This window comes from Calidris pugnax, unplaced genomic scaffold (assembly GCF_001431845.1).
Source record: "Calidris pugnax isolate Ruff unplaced genomic scaffold, ASM143184v1 scaffold41, whole genome shotgun sequence".
Classification (NCBI taxonomy): Eukaryota; Metazoa; Chordata; class Aves; order Charadriiformes; family Scolopacidae; genus Calidris; species Calidris pugnax.
Genome location: NW_015094509.1, coordinates 1189323 through 1201518, shown reverse-complemented (window position 1 = coordinate 1201518; position 12196 = coordinate 1189323). Strand labels below are relative to the sequence as shown.

At 41.7% G+C, this 12196-nt stretch overlaps 1 protein-coding gene across 5 annotated transcripts in view; it reads left to right on the top strand.

Moving 5' to 3' along the window:
- TNS3 (tensin 3) overlaps positions 1-12196 on the top strand; it is a 251867-nt gene that overhangs the window by 98982 nt on the left and 140689 nt on the right. For all 5 annotated transcript variants that reach the window (XM_014965348.1, XM_014965349.1, XM_014965352.1 and 2 more), the window contains 2 exons: positions 1063-1101; positions 11960-12001. In XM_014965348.1, the coding sequence (XP_014820834.1) occupies positions 1063-1101; positions 11960-12001 (81 nt within the window). The remainder of the gene's footprint in view (positions 1-1062; positions 1102-11959; positions 12002-12196) is intronic.

Sequence of the window (12196 nt, the reverse complement as noted above, 5' to 3'; positions counted from 1 at the left end):
TGTCATGGTGTAGTCAGTTCTGTCCCTGTGGCCATGCTACCTACAGGACTGATGTCTCTTTTTGCTCGTAAGAACAAGCTTGCTCTGTTGCATGGACTGCCTCTTATTATTATTATTATTATTCTCAGGATTACAAATGACACATCTTGCCCCTTCTGCTCAGAAACCCACCCCGTATCCCGTAACTGGGGAGCTGGTAGGAGGGTTCACCAGTAGCTCCCAAGAGAACACTCCATGTTTGTAGTCCAGGTGCTGCTGTGGAGTTTCTGGTGCAGAAACTGCTCTGCTGGCCGAGAGGCAAGGCTGTCCTGGAGAGACCTAACTGTGAAGGTGAAAACATTAAATGAAACAATTTTCACCGGGGTTAACCTCAAGGTGCTTGTTAAGGTGAATGCAGCTGATGGCTGTTACTGAAGCTCAGCTGAGTGGCTTGAGTTGATGAACCACGGTCTGTTGACTGTGTGAGGTCTGAGGGTGCCTGCTGTACGGGACTGGAGAAAGAAGCTAACACTTGCTTTTCCCTAGATCATCACATAATCCAAGTTAGTCATGCTTTTCCTGGCTTTTTTTTTTTTGGTGTTTTGATTTTGACTATTTAGACAAGGTTATTTGGGGTATTTTTGGTGTGATGTCTACAGAACGTGTTCTCTATAGGAAGTGTCTCAACTTGGAGCCAGGTCTCTGAAGCTGTGTGAATGCATGGAATATGTTTTCTGCTTGCTCTGCTCAGGCTGTACCCCATAAAATCCAGACCAAGGGTAGGGTATTGGGAACTGCTGAAGTTCTAGGTTACTTGAAAAGCAGAATACTTTTCTATTAACTAAAACCGAGATGGTATTAGAATATCAGATATTCTGCAAAGGATGGGGGAGGCGGGAGGAGCTGAGGAAAAGCTGCTGCAGCTGGGAGCAGCTGTGGACACTGGGATCCTGCACCTGGTCTGGTTGGTGCCCCTTTGGCTCTGGCTGGGTTCCACAGTCTTTGGGGGAGCTCAGTCAACAGGATCGGGTCATTTCCAAAGGAAGTATCTTTTTTTCCTTATTTTATTATTTTTCATTCCAGGTGGTGACACCCTGCATTTTTCCAAGCAACTACAAACCGGTAAGTATTTTTGGCACTACTGATACCATGGGGTGTTGTTAGGTGATAGGTGAGGTTATTCCTGCAGCCTCCTATAATCCCTTGTTATTTCAGTACTGTGCCATCACCTTTCCCCTGTGGGGCCTTGGCAAATCAAGAAGCTGTTCCTGAAGCTTGTTACTGTGTCCTGGCCCATACAGGAATCTGGTTGTTTTATTGAACATTTTGCAAGGGTAAGGATTAACTGGGTGAAATGCTTTCTGCTGTTTAGGATTCATCTTAGACTGGACTGGAGAACCTGCCTGTGATACAGCAACCATGTGCAGTTGTCCGTATTATATTATCTGCTTTTGTTTGTGTGCTTTAAATAAAAAATAAAAAAAGACATTAATTGTTTCAACATACCAATGTCTCATGGCAGTTTGAAAGTGCAAGTATCGGATGATTTGGTTGGGGCCTGTTATTTTTTGTTGATGGTGGAAGAGAGCAAGTTAGCTTGCTCGGGATAGGAAAAGGATAAATCTTTTCTGGCTTGCATGACTGGATTTGGTTATTTTAGCTCCAAAGGTAATATGAACGATGCCTCGAGGGTGGGGTGTAACAGTTCCTGAACCAGCACTGCCTCCTGCTAGTGTCATTACTAGGACTAATCAGCCAACAGCTGATGCCCAAGTGTCAGCCAAGAACTCTGTGTATTGTAGGTATGTGATGCAGCCACTGGCAATTAAGAATCCCACATCTCACTTCTGCCTTGCTATGTGAATTGGCCCAGTCACTTGGCATGCTTCTGTGTCTTGATTTCCCTGCTGGAAAAATACAGGTATTGGTACTTACCTGTTATGAAACGCAGAAAGATACTATAAAAAGATACTATAGAAGTGTTGGTTCGTGCTTTTCTTAATTACTATCCTTTAAAAGAAAGACTGGAGACCTAAATCAGTGATTCATGGTATTCTGAGGAATGTGACTCATGGGAGGTCTCTCCTAATTTTGACCCAGCAATTTCATGAATTAACCCACGTCAGAGTCTGAGGATGGCATTAGTGCTAAAATTATAAATAGAAAAGAAACCCTTTTTTATGCCTGCAGCTCACAGTATTAGATGTATACTGGCAACCACGGTTGCTATTTTTTTTTGTTGTTGTGCACACAACCTGAATATTGAATTTGACACGGAAAATTTGTCATTGGGATTCAGTAACAATTTTAAACACAGAGGAACCAGTGGCATGTGCTCCCAGCCATTACTGTTCATGGTTGAACTTGGTTTGTGTGAACTGTGAATATGCTGCTGATCTGGGCCCCAGTGACTCTGTGACCTGTTGAACAGTATGGATGGCAAAAGTAGCATAACCTGCTTTAGTTTACTAGCAGGTAAATAAAACATTCTCTGAATAAAACATTTACTAGTTTTAGGCAGAAGAAAGGGTGGCATTATATTTAGATTTCTTGCAGGAAAAGCTGTAGGTGAGGTATTTTCAGTACATAGTGTGGGGTATGTTCTTATTGCTGAGAGAGAGACTGAACAATGTATTTTGCTTTTGATGTGAAACGTGACATTTTTAGATCAGGAGCCTGCCTGTGCACAAATAGATTTTACTTGTTTAATGAAGAGTTCTTTTGGTCTGAAGGAGGATAACCCATGACCATGTTAGCTGTAAGCAATTTGTTTTTACAACTATTTTGAGTGTAAAATTTTGAGAACATCAAGAATAAGTAGTTCAGATCTTTAGATAATAGGGAGAGCAGTACTCTATCCAAATTAACCAAAACTTTGTTGCTTTGCAATTTGCTGCTGAACCATGGATTTATCCCTGTTCATTCCAGCCAAGGAATTCCGACGTTTTAGTTCTCACATAAATAAACTATGCATGTGCTTGCTCTAAATTAGTGCTACATATATTTAGCCAATGTAATGGTTGCCTGTATTGCTCTCCCAAATGTGGCTTCTAGCAAGAACTGTAGTTAAACTTTCAGGGGCATGTTTGTTGGAAGACTCTTGAAGCTTGATGAAACTCACAGATGCTCTTTTTTTTCAGAATGTGGGTTTCATTGATTATTGTCAGCTTGGATATCTGTTTCCAAATAGGCACTTTCTTCCAATTTCTCATGAGCTTATCTTGAAGCTTTGTAATAACATCAGGACCCTCATATATCAACCTAGTGCAGCTGTTAGGAGTTTCAGGTGCTAAAATATAAACCAGCTGCTGCAAAGGGTTCTAATACTACCTACTATATGTTGTCATGCACGGTTCTCTGGCCGGAGGAAGGGGAATGATGTTAGTCCAGCTCTGTTAATTCAAGTCAAATGTTTGGTGCACTTCATTTTATTACATGAAGAGGCAATGGGTTGTTTGTGGCAATGGACTTCCATTGCAAGATGTATAGCATGGCCTAAAGATTATTAAAAAGGGGAAAAAAGCCGTGGGGTGGGGGGAGTGGGGAAGGTGCCGTGGTCACTGTTTTGGGTTTTTTTTTATTCTAAGAGCTGACTTAGCCTATATAATAATTCTTCTAAAATTTGATAAAAATCAATTGTGGCAAGGTCTGTTTAAACAGCCTTTTCTGGAATTGTTGACTCTTATTTTGAAAGATTGACAATTACTCCGTTGATCTTATTTTTTAAATCAGCCTTTTTAATTAAAAAAAGAATTGCTAACAAGTGCACACATTTTTCTTAAACAAGTCTTTTGCTCTAGTGGTGCACAAAGAGGAGAAGGTTTAGGCCCTAACCTTAAAGCTCAAAATACTTTTCACTTCATCTGTTACTTTAAAAAGATAAAAATAAAAGTAAAGTCGAGGGAAGGATATTATTTTTGAGATTCAAGGACAGTTTAAAAGGCTTCAAGGGGGCAGTAAGTTTGTCTCCACTTAATTTTTTTTTCCATCCTTCATGTTAGTGCATCTTTGAAAAGAATAGAGGAAATGAAATCTGAATGTCTCAGAGGCCCCTCATGGCGGGGGGGGACACAAATGACACAAAAATGTCTTGAGGTTATGAAATAAAGCATAAAGGCATGAATCGCTTACCATACGTGGATTCTTATCTTCAAACTACCCCATTTGTTGAAGTAACAGATCAAAACTAATTGTGGGAGAAAAGGAGTTTTTTTGTGTAGGTCAGATTTTTGGCTTTTTTTGATGGATGTGTGTGTTTTTTCATTTGTTTTTTTAAAGGAAAAAATTGCTGAAGAAATGAGTGGTGGAGTCACAAAGGCTTCCTGCTAATTGCGTATCTCATTTTGTCTTGAAATGTGTGGTAGTTAATGCATACCTTCATGTATCCAACATATTGGCAGCATTTTCTCAGAAGAAAGTAAAAGTGAATTTTTGTGAAAATATATTATGATACAAAGAAAAACGAAAACAAAACCCCAAGTATATATGGGGAAGAAGGGGAAGAGAACAGAAAACCTTAAGAAAACTGAGTACTCTAACAGTGTTTGAAAGAAAATGAGTCCTTCTTAGCAAGAGAAAGCCTCTCGTTCCTTTTTTAAATGGTGCCTGGTGAATGCAATCCTCCCCAGATGCTGTGGCTGAGAAAGATCAGGAGATACGACAATGTGTATTTTTACCCTGACTGCATTCATTAACTTTTTAAATGCATCTTCCCAGAAAAAAAAAACGTGGAGCACAGTCCATGTGGTTTTAATGTGAGCCTGCAAGAGGTTTCTTTGAGGAATCTCAGGTTGAATTGCTGTCTGTGCTGTTGGGAAGGCCTGGGTGTGTAGAAGGAGGAGTGTATTCTCCAGTTTCATTTTAAGTGGGGCCTCAGTAGTAGAAGGTGTGAGATTGTCACCTTGGATCAATGGGGCATCACCCCCTGGGGGATGGTGACGGTGCCCGAGCTGAATCAGGAGCTGACACACACCACCATCTCCCTGTGACAGCTAACATTTTGGTTTCCAGCTTGTACTGCTAAAAGCTTTGCTGGAAAATTCCATCACGTGGGTTTGATTTGTAATAAGTTTCTGTGATTTATGACTAATTCATTTCTGAGTTTTCCTTTTTTCTTTCTTCTTCCAAGCAATAGCATGGCAATCTTACGGAAACCTAGGAAAATACCCAATTTTGTTATTTACAAGGGCTTATTTTTTCCTTATTTGCTACCTTCAAACTGTAGCTCCCAGGACCTGTGAAATGCATAAAAAGCAAGTGTTATACGCACGCAGCAAGCATGATTTAGTGGAGGTAAAGGGCAGATAAAGTCTACCAGTTGCCTCCTGCCCTCAGCCTCCCCGGGGACAGGGGACACGGCAGCCCTTTGTTTGCAGAGGGAGGGAATATCTGCCAGGAGTTTACATTTGCCTGTTCAGTTCCTGCTTTGTCACCAGCCAGAACCGTAGCTCCTGTGTCTCCATGTGAAGAAATCTTTGGGCTTTGGAGGACCCTTTATGGAGCTGGTGTTTCTGGTTCATACAGCTCTCCTGAGCAGACGAGGAAGCAAAGGTGCCTCGAATCCCCCCCTACCACCACTTTTTTTTTTTTTTTAAAGCTGGCTAATTCTTGCTGTTTGGTTTTGCTTTGTTAAACTTCGAGCTGCGCTTTTTTTTCCCTTTCCTTCCCCCCCCCCCTCGTTCGTTGGTGTCAGTACCCCCAGTTTTATCAACCAATAATATTTCTACTTTTCTTGATTTCTTGATTTGTGAGTGTCTCATTCCCCCAGTGCCATAGATAGCAGAAGCATGGACTGATGAGGCACCTTCTTGACAAAACCTGTGAGCTCCTGCCTGAGTTGAAACACTTGACACAATTATTTTTCAAACTTTTTTGGATTTGTGGATCCCCAGACAGGGATTGATGTTTGCCTCTGTATATTCATTTCTATGGGGTTTGGCTTTTATGTTCCAAGTGCTTACCAGGGTAAGGCCATGGACCCCGCAGGTGTTCAGAGTAGAGGTTAAAAAATGCTATTTTAAAGTGCAGTCAGCGCCTTGTTCATAAGTATTTGTGACTTAGCCATAAAAGAGAACAGAGAATCAAACTGTGTGAATATGGACACATCGCCTTGTTCATAAGTATTTGTGACTTAGCCATAAAAGTACAGAGAATCAAACTGTGTGAATATGGAAACATTAGAATAGAATCATAGAATCGTCTAGGTTGGAAGGGACCTTAAACATCATCTAGTCCAACCATCAACCTAAATCTGACAAAAAAATAAATAATACATAAAAATCACTGCACCATATTCCTGAGGACCATGTCAACCCATCTTTTGAACACCTCCAGGGATGGTGCCTCAACCACTTCCCTGGGCAGCCCATTCCAATGCTGGATGACCCTTTCAGTGAAGAAATGTTTCTTAATATCCAACCTAAACGTCCCTTGGTGTAACTTGAGGCCGTTTCCTCTTGTCCTATTGCCTGTAACTTGGGAGATGAGACCGACCCCCACCTCTCTACACCCCCCCTCAGGTAGTTATAGAGCGCGAGAAGGTCTCCCCTCAGCCTCCTCTTCTCCATAATTAATATGGACTCTGCCAAATTAATCAAATACAGTGATCCTGGTTTGATCTGTGTAGTGTATACTAAATTCAAAAGCCAGTCATTACATTTGCCAGGAGGGAGGACTCATTTCATTTCTAGGAAAATTAGAGAATTTAATGAAAGTTTGTAAGAGTTAATGAAAGATTAAATATGAAGTTTTGTTGTAATGCAGTGTTCAGTCCCTGGTGTTCATCCAAAATGAAATGAAAATCAGACTTTCTTGGAACAAAAACAGTCTCCAGAAATAAGGGATCAAAGCTTTGGTAGTTTCCAGAGATGGATTTGCCTGCTTGTTTGTTTATTTTCTCCAAGTTGACTCCTTTCCACCCAGTGGGGAACTGTTGTGGGGCAGAAGCCTCTGCTTTTCAGAAATGTGACAATGCATCAGGCACATCCAGCAGTGTGATGTTCTTGCCAGGTATAGCCTGCTTCTTTCTGCTGGCTTAGCTTTCTTTTATCTAAAGGGAAATTAGACACATTTCACACTCCTCAGTATCACTAGTTTTCAGTTGGCATAGAAGCTTTTAATGTATGTTTGACTTTGCTAAGTCCATTTGCTGTTTAGTATAGATTCTGCTTGACAGCTCACACTGGAAAAGGGAAATACATGCTCCAGGGTAGGTTTCTTCTGCTTTTCTGCATAATTTTCTCTTCTTCCATAACGTATGCTGAGAGTGACAGATCTTATGTCCCTTGTGATCATGCTTTTAGTTTGTTGAGAAAGCATTTTCATAGACGGTGGAATGTGTAAAAGGAAAGAACAGTGCCAATCCCATCTCTATAAAATGTCTGCCAGACAAAGTGTTTAAAAAAAATAATTACTGTGGCACTAAGTATTACAGTGTTGTGAAGGACTGCTGCCTGCCTTTCAAAAGGAAAAAAGAATCCTTCACTGCTAATTTAAAAATCAGCTTTTCTTATAGTCAGTATTCATTGTAATAAGCACAGGTATCCACGTGGACCCCTGTCTTCAGACAGAGCTGTGAAGCAGACGTGATTCCTTAGATTAAATTCTGATTTTTTTGTCTGACGTACAATGGTGGATCATGTTTGCTCATTGCTTAACTAACCATCAATCCCTGGCATCCCATTCAGTTTTAGTTCAATGCCATGTCCAAACGCCCCGTTCAGCCTGGTCTTGAACACTTCCAGAGATGGGGCATCCAGAGCTTCTCTGGGCAGCCTGTTCACGCCCCGTTCAGCCTGGTCTTGAACACTTCAAGAGATGGGGCATCCAGAACTTCTCTGGGCAGCCTGTTCCAGTGTTTCACCACCCTCATAGTAAAGAATTTCTTCCTAATATCTGATCTAAATCTACCCTCTTTCAGTTTAAAACAGTTACCCCTTGTGCTGTCACTATACTCTCTGGTAAAGAGTCCCTCTCTGCTTTTCCTGTAGCCCCTTCAGATACTGGAAGGCTGCAGTGAGGTCTCCCTGGAGCCTTCTCTTCTCCAGGCTGAACAAACCCAGCTCTCTCAGCCTGTCCTCACAGCAGAGCTGCTCCAGACCACCCTGCCCATAGCAGGGGTTGGAACTGGATCTTTAAGGTCCTTTCCAACCCAAAGCATTCTATGAAATCTTGGTGGCTTAATTTGCTTTAGGTTAATGGTTTTCAGATTGGCTCAGAAATGTAGTACTTGTGTGTAAGTAACAAAGTGTGTGTGGCAGAAGTGTTAGGTATGAACTTGCTTTTGATTCTTCTCACTTAATGTCATTAAATGCTGGAGAGGTTGAAGCTCAAGTGTGTTTCTTGTACAGACTTGTCACAGCACTCCCTGGTAAATCTGGGGATGGAAGGGAGGGAAGCTAGAGTTCATTGGGTTTTGGGTGCCCTTAAAGTGGAATTTAAATGAGAAAAAGATGTTAACAAAGGTGAATAAACTGTCTGTCTGGAATGAATGGAAGTGGCAGAGCATCTCCTGTTGCATTCGTTTAAGGGCTGCTGTGTGTTCCTTGTTTGTAGTTACTAAAAGGAGTATAACTTTTTTTTTTTGAAGTAACAGTGTCACTTTATCTTTTTTTCTTTACTGTTTTGGTATTTTTTTTCATTCAGAGAGGTTTTTTAGGGAGCCATTAGCAGGAATCTGTGGTGGTTTTCTTCTGTGATGGCAGGAGCGGGGAGGTGGGACAATTTTTTTAAAAATTATTTTTCCTTGCTCCATATGAAAGTGGCTTTTATTTTTAACCATGTGGGTCTAATTTCATTTGAGCTGATTTTATGAGAGGCTGCAGACAAGTTTTGCTATGTTTGATATTCTTGAAATAGGATGATCGGGGAGGTGCACAAGCATCTCATCACGGTGTTCAGTGCCTTATATTGGGCCAAAGTAAAAGGGATGCACATGGGGCTAGTGACGTGACAGATGTCTGATCTCCTCTTCTCTCTAATTTCTAGTCTTACACCGGAAAAGTAATTCTCTCAATATAGGTCACAATTTCCCCATGCAGAATAGTAGGGTTTCTCTTCCTTTTACAAGTAGTATTAGGAAAAAACACCCCCAAAATGAGGTGTGGTGAGATACTGTAACATGCAGTGATGTCTTCCTTGTGAGGTAGCAGGTCTTTTGCCTAAATCAGTGTGTCTTCTGGCTGGGAGAGAGCAGTGGGAGAGAGAGCTCGAGCTGGAACCAGCAGCCATGCAGTGAATAGGACTGGTGTCCCAGTAGAAGTAGGGAAGGAGGGAGGGGAGAGGGTTTTCACAGTTTTGTTACGGAGTTTGTAAGATCAGTATCAGGAAATTTAGCTGTTCTGCTTAGAATTTTTTGTTTGCTTTACTTTTTTCACCTGGATGTCCCATAGACTTATGTCTGGCCTCTTTGCCATCTCTTTTCCTTTTTCTCTTTTAGGAATTAAAGACAAGAGGATTTAAAATGGGCAAAGCTGTGTCTTAGAGTGGTCACCCCATGCCAATGTAGAAAGTAACGATGAAGCTTCAAGAAGAAATGTCAAGCTTTCACTAAAACCTTTAGAAATTTGAGATGTGGCTGATAGTCTTGGTTAAGATCTTTAGCTTGGGTATTAGAACAGACTTTCAAAGCCCCTCTTCATTTATGTCCAGTCAGGGGCTTGAAGTTGGATCTTCCACCTCTTAAATAAGAGTAGCACAGTAGTTAGCCACTGAAGAGTTTTATTTGTAATTTTAATCCTGGTGTTGATGAATAGGCAGCAGGAGTTAGCAGCATTTGGCTCGAGGGGAACCATTTGAAAGCTGTGCTGGGAGCATGTGGAGACTTGACTTTATATGCTTAGGTGGACCAGTTTTGAAAGAAAGGGGTTAGATGCTGGGCTTACTCTGTGTGTGTGTGTGTATACAAACATAAATATAAACACATACATTTGCTTGAGATTTTTTTTCACCACAACTTATTTCAGCACTCTCCTCCTTCACTCAGAAGAAAAAGGCATCAGTGTGATCCTGCTGAGACAGTTATGTCAGGCCCTTTGCTTCTCGCGCTCTGTGTTCCCTCTTTGTAGCGCGGTGGAGAGCTTCTAGCAGAGTGAGACATCATGGCACATGTCAGGAGGGGCTTCACAGAACACAGAATGATACGGGGTTGGAAGGGACCTCTGGAGATCATCTAGTCCAACCCTCTGCCAGAGCAGGTCCACCCAGAGCAGGTTGCACAGGAACGTGTCCAGATGGGTTTGAATGTCTCCAGAGAAAGAGACTCCACCACCTCCCTGGGCAGCCTCTGCCAGGGCTCTGCCACCCTCACAGCAAAGAAGTTCCTCCTCAGATTGGAGTGGAACTTCCCATGGTCCAGCTTGTGCCCGTTGCCCCTCGTCCTGTCACTGGGAACCACTGGAAAGAGTCTGGCTCCATCCTCCTTCAACCCACCCTTTAGACCCTTGTCAGCATTCAGAAGGTCTCCCCTCAGCCTTCTCTTCTCCAGGCTCAAGAGCCCCAGCTCTCTCAGCCTTTCCTCATCAGGGAGATGCTCCAATCCCTCCATCATCTCTGTTGCCCTACGCTGGACTCTCTCCAGCAGTTCCCTGTCTCTCTTGAACTGGGGAGCCCAGCACTGGAGGCAGGATTCCAGTTGTGGCCTCCCCAGTGCAGAGCAGAGGGGGAGAATGACCTCCCTCCACCTCCTGGCCACACTCTTCCCTACGCAGCCCAGGATCCCATTGGCCTCTTGGCCACAAGGGCCCATTGCTGGCTCATGGAGAGTTAACATTGCATTTTTACGTTTTCTCTTTCCTGCCTCTTTATGCTTAAAATGTATGAGATAAATATTAAGTTTGGTTTGCGGAAGGTTTGAGAAGTGTTGCAGAGTGCTGGTTTAATTGCTGTTTTCTTCCAGAGGTGTCTGTGTTTCAGGGGGGAATATATTTCAGCGATTCTCGTTCTGTAGAAAGTTTGCACGCGAGATTTTCCAGATTGTGGAATGATGCAGGGTAAAGATGCAGATGAGGTAGCTTGCTACAGTTTAGCTTTAATGTTTTCTGAGCAAAACGTTGTTGATCTTTGCGCAGAATCTGAAATTGTCTTTTGAGGCAGTATTTCTATGTGGTTGAACATCAGGTATCACTCTTTCCAGGCTTGCAAAGCAGGGGACACTGAAGCCTGGTGCAGTCCTACCTCTCCTGCAGCACTGAGTTCTAATGCTACTTAGTTTTCTCATTTTGAGTGTTTTTCGAGGTGATATACTTCTGTTATTCTCCCATAATAATTTCAAATGTTAAAATCCTTAAATCTGGGGTACCTTTTGTGAAATGCCAAATCTTGACCTTGTTGAAGCCTTAAGCAAACATTTTGTGGGTTGTTTTACCCGGTTTTACCACTGTCCTTCCCCGTGACATTGCCTGGATTTCACGCTGATTGGAGTCATCGGTGGCAAAGCACTGATGGAATGTTGTGCTTCTGGTGATTCATGTTAGATTAACAGTAATGATTGGCTCATTTATTTTAAAGGGTTTATTTTAAACCTCCACAGATATGACTTAGCATGTTTTAAAGCCTTGAGCAGGGATTTTTACACAGTGCTTAAAAGAAAATCCTAGGCAGTTCACTCTATCACTACCCATGTTAGTGTCTGTTTTCATGGAAAAGCATAAAATGAGAGATTGGGGGAAAATGCAAAAGGGTTAAGAGCACGATTAACAGCATACATCTCTGTATATATAGTGTTTTGGATTAAGGACCCTCAGTAGCTGAATGGTAGTTTGCAAGACCTGAATACCCAGAATGATAATGTAAAATCAGTTTGTTTTCTGTGTCTGTTTTAAGGATAGTTTGGTTATTAGTGCATAGGACATATGCATACTTCTGAAAGATTTTATTTTTTTTTTTATTTATTGCATGTGTGTGTTAGGAGGGGATTTCTTAGAATATAGTTAAAGTATTTGGAAAATTAAAGTCAGTTTTGTTATATTTTCTCCTTTTGCAGGCTAATAACTCTGAGGCCATTAAAAATCATGTAACCAGAACTGTAAGTAATTCCATTTTATTTCTTTCTTTTTCCTTTACTTGCCTGATTTATTTTCCTGTCTGCGGATGCTCATTTTTATTACATCTTCACAAAGCGTTTGTTGCAAGCCATTTTCAAAGCACACACATTGTTTCCTATAGTGTGTGAAATTAGCCTTTGATTAAGATAATTAATGGTCTGTGTCCCCCTTCCTGC